This window comes from Xiphophorus maculatus, chromosome 15 (genome assembly GCF_002775205.1).
Source record: "Xiphophorus maculatus strain JP 163 A chromosome 15, X_maculatus-5.0-male, whole genome shotgun sequence".
Classification (NCBI taxonomy): Eukaryota; Metazoa; Chordata; class Actinopteri; order Cyprinodontiformes; family Poeciliidae; genus Xiphophorus; species Xiphophorus maculatus.
The window spans coordinates 12,597,014-12,610,175 of record NC_036457.1 but is presented as its reverse complement, the minus strand read 5'-3'; the positions used below and the strand labels follow the sequence as shown (position 1 = coordinate 12,610,175).

At 39.0% G+C, this 13,162-nt stretch overlaps 2 protein-coding genes across 4 annotated transcripts; one reads left to right on the top strand and one right to left on the bottom strand.

The window, feature by feature from the left end:
- Positions 1–3,613, top strand: atraid (all-trans retinoic acid induced differentiation factor). Its single transcript, XM_005800285.2, has 7 exons — positions 1–109; positions 261–394; positions 658–726; positions 1,107–1,178; positions 1,271–1,392; positions 1,501–1,601; positions 1,705–3,613. The coding sequence occupies exons 1-7, from the start codon at positions 17–19 to the stop codon at positions 1,807–1,809; spliced, it is 696 nt and encodes a 231-aa protein (XP_005800342.1). The 5' UTR covers positions 1–16; the 3' UTR covers positions 1,810–3,613.
- A 921-nt stretch (positions 3,614–4,534) lies between these two features.
- On the bottom strand, positions 4,535–12,686 carry eif2b4 (eukaryotic translation initiation factor 2B subunit delta). Of its 3 annotated transcripts, none has more exons than XM_023348312.1 (15): positions 12,356–12,686; positions 9,016–9,098; positions 8,542–8,579; positions 8,273–8,453; positions 7,966–8,175; positions 7,751–7,833; positions 7,383–7,409; positions 6,974–7,065; positions 6,742–6,856; positions 6,276–6,352; positions 6,052–6,154; positions 5,548–5,675; positions 5,176–5,353; positions 4,902–5,082; positions 4,535–4,821 (listed from the first exon to the last, which is right to left on the bottom strand). In XM_023348312.1, exons 2-15 carry the CDS (start codon positions 9,035–9,037, stop codon positions 4,622–4,624), a joined length of 1,635 nt encoding a protein of 544 aa, XP_023204080.1. In that variant the 5' UTR covers positions 9,038–9,098; positions 12,356–12,686; the 3' UTR covers positions 4,535–4,621. The 3 variants fall into 3 exon arrangements, with proteins under 3 accessions (XP_023204080.1, XP_023204081.1, XP_014324689.1); XM_023348313.1 differs by having other exon boundaries at positions 9,016–9,095; XM_014469203.2 differs by lacking the exon at positions 7,383–7,409 and having other exon boundaries at positions 12,356–12,685.
- Between the last annotated feature and the right edge of the window lie 476 nt (positions 12,687–13,162).

Sequence of the window (13,162 nt, the reverse complement as noted above, 5' to 3'; positions counted from 1 at the left end):
ACTTCAGTCAATAAAAATGAAAGTACTAGTCAGCTGGTGTGAAGCTGTAGCTCTTATTTTTATTCTTAAGTTGTATTTTAACGCGAGTTATCAGCTGACTGGGCTGCAGGTAAGACTAGAGTGCTCCCCACTGGAGTAATGTCGCAACAATTTCTGATAAACCAGCTTGTTTTGGTGGGTGTATAGACCTCGTAGGGGATGTCAGTGTCAGTTTGTTGTTTACTACTTTTTTTGTGTGGTAATGTAATTTCAAATCACAGGTATGTTCGCTCTGTGGTGGTACTGTCCAAAACAATACCTACGTGGGTGACTTCTGCACTTTATCCGCTGGACGGATTGACAAGAGGTGCTGTTTAGCAAATGATAACTCAAGCGACCCTGAACGCATCATCGGGTATGACAGAAATGTCAATACTGCGCTCAAAGTGAATGTTGCAAGGCTATTTTTTTTTTTTTTTTTTTTGGCCTTAAACATAGCCAAACTAGTACAAAAAATACAAATTAAAAATAAAGGGGTAAAGAAGACAAATAATTTGTTATGTAGAATTTCATAATTCACCTCACATTGTCAATGCGTCTGTAGGGAAAACGTAGAATTTTAGAATGAAGTTTTATTTTTAGTAAATTGTATGCTCATATTTGGTTTTGATTTATCAGGTTGGATTTATCCAGTTGTTCACTGACTCAAATGGAAGACCTTTCAGGAGCATCCACAGTGGTGGTGATGTAAGTACTCTACTATATGAAGAAAAAACATTCATACCCCTTGAAATTTTTTCACATTGTGGACACATTTCAACATGTAACCTCTAAGTGTTCTATTGGGATATATATATATATATGTGTGTGTGTGTGTGTGTGTATTTCTTTTCCTTCTTACAAGTCAACATTTTGGGTCACTTTATGTTGTTCTGCTAAATAACACAAGTGTAAAGTTGTTCTGCACCATTTCTTGCAAATAATTATACAGTGCTGAGCAGAAATAAACATATTTGTTGAGATTTTGCACATTTAATGTAAATATGTCACACTTAATCTTAGGTATAACCAATATCCGTAACATTTCTTTCTTTGTTCTTGATAAGATTTTTTTTTTTTTTTTGCAGAGATCTCTCACTGAATCCCATTACCAACATCAGTGACAAAGTCTTCCAAGGATTTCTTGACCTAAAATTCTTGTAGGTGTCTTTGAAATGATCATTTTATCTGTTTAAATTGGTACTGGTAATTTAAAAATCTTTTTCTTCAACAAATATCAATGTGTCTTCAGGATTTTACCAGAGCACATAGCTTGTCCAGGTGGGAATGCTTCATGGCAACAGATGGACGTAAAACAAGGGAAGCAGCTTTGTAAGGACCAGAAAAACATGTGCAACCAGACAGGACAGATGTGTAGGTTACCGTTCAGCAGATATTTGTTACACAACATGTCTGAGATATCTAAAAAATTACTTGTTTTGCAATGTGTGGCCTTTGTTGACATTTATTGGGAATCCATAGCTATGAATTGTCCAGAAAACTCCCTTTGTGGCCCCTACGGTCCCGGCTTCTTTGAGTGTCACTGTGCTGAAAATTACCATGGATACAAGTGTCTTCGGCAGGTGGGTACTTGGAGACATTTTTTGGTTGTTGTTCTTGTATTATTACTAAATTAACATAAGCACAAAGACTTTTTAAACAACACATTTTTAAACCTGCTTACAGGCGGAATTCCCAGCTCTGAAGGTTTTCGGGCCTCTTGCAGCATCCACAGTTGTCATCTCCTTCCTGTTGTGGATTACCCAGAGACGCAAAGCCAAATCACTCTGAGTCTGAGCTGCTTTTAATCTGACAAGAAACAGACTCCTGAAAGAGATAATAATGCTGACAAAGCCCAGGGTGGCACCACAGTCTGGTGTGAATATTTTACAAATGTTACTGTATTCGTTTTCAGGGGCAGCTGTATTTTATTTTGGGGAGAGATAAAAAACTGGCATTTTTATTATAATTAATGTGATATAATTTTTAGGTAAAAACATACATTTTAAAATATGACCTAATTTTTTGACAAATATTGCCACTGGTGTTGCTTTTTTAAGTAGACTTGCAGATAACAGTGAACACTGAATTATTCTGTCAAACAAGTGCTAACTGTGTGCGAGTTTACACCAGAAATAATGTTTTGCATGTTTAGAAAAAGTTGACCAACAACTCATTGCATGCTGACTCTGTGTTTTAATATTTTTTTGCGGGGTGACAGTGCTGCCAAGAAGGGGCTGGTAAGAGGAGGATGCAGCGGGTTAGCTGTGTTAAATTTAAACCAAAACTGCAAGTTTAGTTGCACTTTAATGATGATTTTATCCTCTTCAGTTCAAAGGTGTTATTGTTTAAATGTGTTCAGGATGGAAAAAAATTATGTTATAGTGTTTGAGTCCTGCTATGGCAGCTTAGACAAACGGGTTGGTGGGTCTGGCTGCTCAGCAGTGTCATAGCAGATTTGTTGTACAAACTTTGGAGATTTAATCTTCCTGCTGTTGTATAATTGCCTTTAGTTTTTTTTTTTTATTTGGCTAACTGACAACTATTCATAGGTCCAGCATGGTCAGACTGAAGTCGAACTGTCGATGTGCGGTCACAACGTTGCAGGACGTTTGTTTTTGTAAACACTGTTCAAAGTCCTCAAGACTTTGAATGGAGCTCTTGTGAAACCCTTCCTGCTGCAGAAAAGGTCATGGTGTTTTGTCATATGTGTGGCTTACAACACTAAAGTAAACTCAGAGGTCATAGCAAAGAGGAACGACTATTACGATTTCAGAGGTGGAGAAAAGAATGATTGACTAGCTGCAATGTCGCATTTTATTTTAGTTATTGGAAGCCAAAAAAAAGAACAAAAGGCCTCAGTGGGACATTTGCCAGCTGCAATGGACCAGAACCAAACAGGGGCAGTTTAGTGTTGTGTCCAAAAGTATGTACTTCCTCACAGCCTGGGATAATTCCTCTTTAAAGTTATCCATTCTGCTCTCTGGGTAAAAAAAACAGCTTTTGAAAGTTGATTAGTTGGGGATTGTCACAAGCAAACACACCCACACCCAATTCAGACTTCACACACAATAGTTTTGCACATAGAGAGGGGTGAAAAGTTCACCAGAGAGGTTGTGACGAGAAGGGATGGACAACATAAGGCTAAGAACAAAATGACTGCGACAATGAGAACCGATTTCGGCACTTCGACTCAACCATGAGGGGCCAGTACTCTCTCTTTCATGAGTTTCAGAGTCTTGTCCTGAAATACAGTCCACAATCTGGATGTGGTTTTTCTGTTGTATCTCTCTATTTATCTTGTTTAAAGTTCAGGGTTTTAATAAAGATTTTACAATAGCATATTATTTTCCTCTTTTTATGAGATATTTTACTGCTTCAGTGTTAGATCTTGTGTCAGAAGTTTCCAATTTGTACTGCTGTACAAAATGAAATATTACCCAAGTTTTCAAGATTTTTCTGGAAAATGATAATGAAATGAAGATTCTGCAAAGAATCAAAAGTGTATTGATAGTCAAGATCTTTAAAGCCTCCTCACTTTTCCTTTGCAAAATGGTGCTACATTGTGCTGAAAATAAACAGATTTTGCTCTCGATCAATGTTTTGACACTATTTTTTATAAATGGCAGAAGCAGTGGGCTAACTTATGGGTTGAAGAATGGCAAGTTAAAAGTCTATGGATGGGTCACTTGGCCTGACATAAGACTCATTGCAGCATTTACCTTTTAAGGAGAGTCATTTTTTTGGTATCCCAACCAATGAAATAAATTTTTTTAAAAGAAAATAAAAGTGCTGTTGTAAAATTCTGCAACATTTTGTAGGATGTCTGTCTTTGTTTTTCTTGAAACAACTTCTTTGCCTTCTATATAAATTATTACTCTTGCATATTTCTTTGAACTGTTACTTTTCCTTTGAGTTGAAGTAATGTACTGTAACTCCTTGAGTACAATTTTTTTTTTTTTACCCACAACTGTGCATGCTTCACTCTTAAACAAGATCTGCACTGTTGGCAAGTTAATATCTTAGTATATGCTGGACTTTTTCTAGAAACCTAAATATTTCTTTGCATCAATGATCTCCCCTCCCAGGTTCTTGATTTGATAACTGTATGATTTCTAAGCACCAATCTATCTGCCCACTGGATAGAAAGCAATGAGGACACAAATAAAGTGATCATTGTCGGTTAAAGAGCAATTGAAAGCACCACTCCTTTGCAATCAGGAATCATGACCACCATGTAGGAATAATGTGCTTCTTCCAAGAGCCTGAGGATCATGTGTTGACTGTCAGGTTAAAGTACCTTTGTGCTCGTTTAAAAGACCAGATCTTTAAAATAAACCACATTTATGGAGCAATAACATTCCTTTCAGAGGCCAAAGTTTCAGATTCAATTACAAAACCTTTAATGGTTAGCTTATCATCATCACACCCATAGATGACCTCCTTAGTGTGATTAATAAATATCTAACAACTCTCCTTTTTAAAAGACCCACAAATAAAACACAAAAGAAACTCATTTAAAAGTGTATGCCATTTCCGATATACATTTATTGCATGCTAAAAGCACGACCTTGTGAATCACATAAGCCAATATGGAGGGCGCTCACTGATCGACGTTTTTGACCCGCAGCACCACGGGGACCGAAGTGCACGGGATCATTCCCAGTTCTGTGATGACCAGATCCACAAAGTCAGGAGGCGTCACATCATAGACAAGGTTCAGCAGACCCAGAGAGGGCTCCTGCTGCCAGTTCTCCAGCTGGGTCTGCCCATTACGCGTCACGATGAGGTCATCGGGGTCATCTGGAAAGAACCAATAAAGATCAGCTGACAAACATCGAGATACACATGGATGGAGTTAGGAACAGAATGTATTTACATACCCAGTTCATTGGATACAAATGAGTCCGTCTGCACCCTCTCACAGAACTTGTAGGTCTCACAACAAACCAGCACAGGCACGTTAAAGGCTTTGGCCACCAGAGCTATTTGTGAAGTTCCCACTCGAGACATGACATAACCATTAGCCAAGAGGGCGTGAGCTCCGAGGAACACCTTCGATACCTAAAACAAAAAACAAACAAAAAAAGAGTAAGTGCTTATAGTTAAACTTTTTAGCAACTCTCTGATCAACAAATGACGCCAATTTCTGATTACCTCTGGAAGAATGTAGGACACAGCTGAGATAAGGACATATGTGCAACTGATGCCTCTCTGAACCAGACGCCTCAGAGCCTCCCGGCCTTCAAGCCGAGGCCTGCTGTCTACAACTATAACGCGAAACTTCCTGTTTTTCTCCAATGCCTCACAGAGGATGTGGTTGACCAGAGAAGAGCTGACAGAAGCAGATATAAGAATTTTGACTTTGTGATGTTAGAGTTAAATATGGAAGGAAAAAGGAAGAAAACGTGTCTAAAAAAAAAAAATCCATTATTATTCTTTATTTAATACAACAAATCACTGCTTAGTAACAAGAAATATCCAATGTAGAGTTAATAGAAAGAACTTGCCCAGATTTCTGAGCCTTACCATCCATAAATGAGGATGACGTCTCCATCACTGATCTTTTCTATGGAGGACTCTGCTATAGCTTTAGCAGCAAGAATGATCTTTTCTTTGATGTACCACTCGATGCAGGTGAGCAGTTTGCGTTTTGCCTAAAATAGAAAAGAATGCTTCATTGCAAGTCAAAATTACATTTGTCAGTTGGACCTAGCAGCTTTCCATTCACTTTATCTTAGCTGGAGCAATTATTGTGACAGATTCATTGGCTACAGCTCTAGTAGTGAAAATCACATCTTTAATTTTTGCAACCAGAGTCTCTGTCAGCGGTTAAAGAAGCTCTAATGTGGACATAACAGCCTTTTATTAAGCCTAAAGAAAAAATACAAAAATAGAAAGGAAACAGTGGGTTTAGTAGTGATGTGGCTGTGATATGCAAAATTTTGAAAAGCTTCAAAATGCTGGCAAGAACCTAATTAAAGCTAAGTTGAGGGGCCTTTTAAAAACAAACAAAAAACTCAAAACACAAACCTCTTCTTCCTTGCATTGACTGGGAATATTGGAGATTTCTTTTTTGACATATTTGATGGCGTTGCCCATGCTGGCTGACAGAGGGCGACACTGGTTCAAAAAACTGGAAGACAACAAAAGGCAAATGCTACATTTTAAACAACAAAAAATATATATATACGGATGTATTCATAGTTCGGGTTGGACAAAAGGTTACAAAGATACTCAATACTAATTTTCAATACCTAATATAAGGTTTCAGCCTGTTGACCAAGTCTCTAGACAGCTCCTCATTTGGAGGTGTAGTGTAGTCCCTTATTACCTGCAGAAGTAAAAAAAAAAAAAAAAAACAGGTTCAGAATCAAGCTTATTTTAAATTTGTTCACAGCAAATTATAGAAATTTCCATACAATTTTGAGATCATGGAATGGCATGACTCTACTACTCTGCTTCAGTGATACACCCCACAATTCTGTGCAACATCCCTGTGACTGTCACATGCCCAAGCAAATACCACATGGCAAAACCAATCCCAAAACACAAACTGCAACAAGATGGAAATATACATTGGTTGTTAACATAATCAGTCAGCCTAGTTTTATTTAAGCGACCGATATGTTAACTAGAAAGACTAACATCAGCCAATACCAATGTTAAGGAGGATGTACTGTGCATCCCTAGGTAGAAGTCTAACAGTTTTTGGATCAGCACCTGTTTGAAGGCATGCAGGAGGGCAATGGAGCGAGCATTGGATCCAGCCACAATGCCCTGGGAGTACTGGAGGCCCAGTCGCACAATAGCAGGATGAATCACCGTTGAAGGAATGCTACAAACAGTAAAAACACAAATGCTGAAGGTGATTGGAGCAGATCAGGAACAATTTTTGAAAGCAAAATAAACAAACTCTTTATGGCGAAGATAAATAAGCAACTACTGAGCTCACCTGAGTTGCTGTGTTAGTGGAGCTTTGCGACTGTACTGGTGCAGATGAGAAAACAAGCTGACTTTGTAGCCATAGTCTAAGCGTAGTGGGATCTGAAATCAGGAGATAAAAAAAATTAAATAAAAGAATTTATGCCTAAAATTACACTTACAGACACTAAAAAAGCCAAAAGAAACACATGATTTTTCTATTACTCTCCAAACACAATTGCACATGCCAAACTGATTTTGCAGGAGTGTGTTGGGTTATAATGAAAGTCCTGAAAAGCAAGAAACTCAGAGCTTTAAGCGAACAGCAACACAGCAAAACAAAAGAAATGTAAATCTAAATAGCCACAAAGACTACAAAAATATATATGTTAATTTTCAGCGGCAAACATTTTAAAGAGTCTAAACTCGACGGCTTATACCTTTTTAGCAGAATTTTGCCCTGGTGTCTGGAAAACAATGTTAAAACCATGACATGCAGTTCTAACTTTCAGTGACTGTTTTAGACCTACTCTGAAAAAATTCTAAACAATCAGTAACAGTAAAGATACAGTCACATGCATTTGTTACTCGCTGTGTGGAACTGATAACTGCACCAAATATCTCTTTTACAGTTTTTTTTTTACATTTTGTCTGGTGATAGCCACAATTTGCAATGCATTTTATCCAGACACGATTTTGTGTTTCGTGGTTGAAACATAGTTGAGAAAATCTCAAGGGGTATGAATACTTTCACAAGGAGCTGCTCTTCAATTTTTACACACGTTTATAACATGTAAATCAATCTTACCTGTTGCCTTTCCAGCTTCTTGGCCAATTTCTTTAAAACGTCTGGATTATCCACTTGAATATGTTCTGGCAGCCTTTTTACCACTGAAAACACAGAGAGATCTTTTTTACTCGCGTTGCCAGTTAAAGTGATTCTTCAGTTAAAGTTGTTTTATCACTTTGACTGAAGTGATAAATAGTGATAATACTTTCGAGTCAGTGGCTATGAAATGCTACCTGGCTGCAGCTCATTCGTGGCTGCTTTCGATTTGCTCACAGCACCTTGCGGTCCCGGATCTCCTTTCTTGCCCTGTTTGCTGGCCCTCTCGGCCTCTTGCCGAGCTCTCCGTTCAGCTTTCAGTTCAGCTTTACTCTTAGGAGGCTTATCTGCTGGGGTGGGAGCTTCTGGGGCAGGCACGGAAACTGGAGCAGGCACTGCTGAAGGAGCTTTAATAAGCAGAAACGCATTGTAGAATAAAAGATTAATTACAGCGACCACTTAGGGCGTATGGTTCACAGACAAACATCCCAGAAGTCATTTTACCTTTCTGAGCTGTGGATTGCGTTGAAGGCTGTGGTGCTGAAGCAGCTGAACTGTCACCTTTAGTTTCTTTACCACTCTCCTGTATAGCCTTGTCATCCTTTTTCTCTTTGCTTTTCTTCTGTTGTTTCTTCTCCTTCCTCAGCCGCTGCTTCTCCTCTTTGGTCAGCTCTTTGCCTTCGCTCTGAACATTTAAAGATGATCATGTCACGACTGCTACTTACTTACGCCAGACTGTAGGAACAGGTTTTAAGTGACCAAAATAAACTGACCTTTGCACGTTCAATGTCACCTTTCTTCTCATTTCCATCTGCAAGAAGAGTGAAGATTGTAACATCATGGTGTTCGTGACGCTAGAATGAGCCTCTTTCAAGCCATATGATGCACTTATAATAGTTTGATTTCATAACTTTACAGTGAGCTAACATCAGCTCCAAAAGAGATTCTCGTACATAATATCGACACCGTATCGACAGCTAAAAATTAAAAAAACATAGTAATGATAACCAAGAAGATACAACTCCAAAAATGATGCAACATCGCTACGTCTGCTGTTAAACTACACTGCCATGCTAACGTTAGCAGGACTCACATCTGAAATAATAAACCTGTTGGAACAGAGGAAACTTGACCTCCTCGAAACTAGAACAATAGCCACGTTTTTACTCACGTAACAAATGGTTTAAAAAAAGAAAAACAGCTGCAAAGTGAAAAAAAGCGCAGCTGTTACACATTCCCAAACTCACCTGTCACTCCACTGTCAGCCATCTTTACGATACGGCTTCACTTCCTCTGCTGCTGCAGCAACATCTGCCCACAGCGCCATCTTCTGGAGACAAAAGTGTTCAACTGTATTTTCAAAGTAATGTCTTATTTGCTTGTTTTCATCAATTGCGTCACACTACTTTACAATTTTTCTCTGCAGTTCGATTAAAACTAAGCCTCGGTCACAAATTTCATGACAAACCCAAAAGTAAAGACATTTTCCATATAAAAGACACAAAGAAACATGAACCAATTTTAATAAGTAAGAAAAATTAAAAATAAATGAGAAGCAAGAAAAGCAAGAAAAAAAGAGAGAAAAAAATACTTTGCTATTTTCCATCAATCTCACAGCTACATCAAGCATTCACCCAAATCCCTGCAGCTTTAGCAGGGATTTGGGTGAATGTCCCTCAATTTCCTGGATTAAAACCTAAAAAAAACAAGTGTCTGTTGATGCTTGTACAGTTCCATGTTGAAATTACACATCGGAATCAACTTTATTACTCATGATTGTGTTCATAAATAAGGAACGTGATTTCAGTTTTCAAGCACTCGCATAACATAAATATATGAACTTTATAGAAAACAAAATAAGGCTAAATGAAGACATTTAGCCTTAATGTCTTCATTAAGGCTAAATGTGCAGGTAATTTTGATTTTATAAGAAAGAAAAAGCAAAGGATTATTGTGCATTTTGCTAAAAGTAGAATTTTACAGTTTTGGTTTTAATGAGCCCTGGCATCGTTTTCTCAAATTGGCTCAAAGAAAATCTTACTCAAAAATAACCAGCAGATGTATTTTTTTAATGAAATGATTTTATTTTCGAAGAGTTTGTTTCATAAATACATGCCATGAATGATGGCTACTAAATGATGCTGCAGTTATTAGTGCTGTTGCCTTGCAGCAAGGACATCCTGAATTCAATTCTCACTCTGCATGAAGGTGTTTTTTTTTTCTTTAAAGTAAAATATTGTACACCTGCAAGAATTCTCAGAGTGTTTCTAATTCTGTTGAATATAAATCTTTGTCAATGTCAACTTAAATATTTGATGTAATGTAGTATTCACTCCATGGGGCATCATGCACATAGTTACATTAATAATAAATTAACAAAACAATCAAAATGTTAAAAAAAATTTTTTAAATGCGATGACTGAGTTTAATTGAATTTATTTGAATTAATTGGCAGAATGTTACAACTTTTGGACATTTTATTTCAACGACAAAGTTGGATTGGCTTGATGCACATAATAAGCACAAATCATACATGCTCTCCGTGATAGAGTTGTATCCTATTCTGTTATTTTTTAAGTGTAATCATTTATGTAGCTTCAATGTGTAAGGGATTAACTGTAAGTGATTAAAGATTTCCTGTTATAGCAACATAAGGATATGTACAGCAGATAACGGGAAATTGGTTTGAAGGGACATTTTCTATTTAGAGGTGTGATTAGATCAGGAAAATCCCATATTTGCTTATTTTAAGACAAGAAAAAAGAAAAAGTGTAGACATCAGAAATGTATATTTTTAGTGATCCTTTATTTGATTTGTAAGCACAAACTCCTATACTTAGACAACTAAAATGAAGCGGCAAAAATACATCTGAATAGCCTGTAATACATAAACTTCACATTTATTCAGACTACCACGTCCACAATGAGCTGTGACAGTGTCTCTGATTCCCTGCCGACAGAATTCACGACGCAGTAGCTGGTTGAAGGGGACCAAACCTCACTGAAACACCTGACTTGGTTCCGTTTGACCAGCCACAGCAAGGCGTGTTGCTTCGACTGCAAGAGGCAGAGGAAGAGAGAGGCAGAAAAACAGTCAAACACAGAGAAAGAGAGAGGAAAAGAAGGAAAGAGAAAGAGAAAGAGAGCAGGAGGTCCTCTTCAGGGTTACCTGATGAAACACAGAGCAAAATAAGGTTATTAACAATTCAAGCGAGTTACAACATGGAGCGTCACTGTGTTACCGAGCAGATAGTTCCTATTTTGAGGTTTGGGAACCCTGACAGCTGGTGACATCTCCTTTCCTACCTCCAAACCCAGCCCTGCTGGGGCGAACTTTCAACCTCAGTGACAGCTCCACATCTCTGCCCTTCCTCCCTCCCTCCAATCGTCCTTTTATAACTTCTGTGGTTGCTATAACGGGTGACAGCTGCGGCTGGTCAATCCTCCTCGACTGTCAGCAGTTGGGGCAGGGCAGGGTTTTTTTCAAGTTGTGTCCCTGAGACCCCCTATCAGCGGGCAAGAGAGTAATGCAAGCCATACACGTGCCTGGGCTGAAGGAGAGGGTAGCAGGCCTTTCACCTGTTGCCCTCCCCACACGCATGCAGGCTCTTAAGCGGTGATGAGAGAAATCCGAACTACAAATCAAAACGATGTTCAGTAGGAAGAAAATCAGAGATTCTTCTGCTTTCCGATGCTCAGGTCCCCCTTGAAACCACACACTTCCTTACATTCCATAAGTGGTGTATTAATATGGGGATATAAGGAAGCATGTCCTCACAAGGGGAAACAACTGGATTCAACGCTCCTCGGGAGACAAAGACACCCTTTCATACAAGCAGAGGAAGAGCAGAGGCAACAACTGGCTAAATAATGGTTAACTGTGGCAGAGGGAGAGGAATGGCTGCACAGGAATATTTGAAAAGCAAAGATCATCTCTGGAGAGGGGAAAATTTCATCCTGAGAGTGATTGTAAAGTCTCCAAAGAAAATTGAGAAAACATGTATGGTTTTAAGACAATGTCACATACAAATAGGTTTGCATTAGAAATTGATTATAGCATCAGACTATGTTGCAACAAACACAGTAAATGTAAAAAAAAAATAGTTTGAATATATTTTAAAAAGTTATCTGTTTTGCCTCAGCTTTCTGGTTTCCACTGTCAATTAAGTTGACCCGAGAAAGTGGCCAAACACACCAACTCTGCTTCAGAATAACCTGGTGGCCTAAATCTAACCCCACGTTGTTTGCTGTCTTCTTGAACTAAGGAAAGGTAGCTTTTGTAATTAGAGTTTGAATGTTGCTCTGAGACACATGTCAAGGTACCGACTTTTTCTGACTCCTTCCTGTGTCCCCCCCAGCTGCCTGTCGGAGGTGACAAGCTCTGCCATGGTGTGTTGCTGCCTTAATGAAGCTGAGAGAAAACATCTAACAGCTGGTTTCACACCTGATTTTTGTCACGTTTTTCTTTAAAAAAAAAACAAGTATTACCCCCAAAACAATCAAAACTACTGCTTGATCAATTTCAGATTACTTTGACAAAAACAGTACAACTTTTATTAAACCAAAACATTTTAAACTGTGACCAACCTTAGGTCAGGTCCCTGAAGCCTCCATTTGACTTCTATCCACTCAAGTCATCTGTCCGCTTCTGCTCTCTTTGCGATCATCCGCTCTCCTCAGTATCTGGCCCGGTGGATTGTGCCCACAGCAGGCCATGCAGACCGGCCTTTTCTATCCCTACCAGGAGCGGCCCCCCTCCAATGCGACTTCCCACCTGTTGGTGTCCTTTAGGGAGCCCGGGGCCTCTCCTGCGCCTCCTGTCTGGCCCAATCAGGGCCCTGACAGGGAGGGGAGCAAGCTCTGTGAAGTCACACCTTTCAGCTGTTCACACTGGGCCTGAGACACCCAACACCCCTCTGCTGTTCCTCTGTTCTGCCACCCCCCCACAGTTCCTCCAGCTCACAGCCTGCCTTACCCTGCCTTTATTTTACAGAGGATGTCAATGAGTCCTTTTTAAAAAAAAAAAAAAAAAAAGAGGGCGGAGAAACAAGGAAGCAACTGCAAGAGGGGCGGGTTTCAGTGGGTTTCTGAGGGTACTTACAGAGTCACGGCTGAAGATAACGTTGTAGTTTCATCTGGGTTCCAGTAAGGCAGAAAAAAGAGCCACGTGTCTTGTCGTAAGAGGTATGGAAGAGGCTTTATATGAGGAGGCAATTATCGTTTTGGGTTAGTGATGCTACAAGATACACACATCATATACAGTAATATGTAAGACTTTAAAGTTTGGTTGTTCTTGTGGCACCAAATAAAATCAATAAATGCTTCTGAGGCCCAGCAACGACAACCCGCTGGGCACAACACCTATAGGACCTTGCAAACACATTCACAAATCTA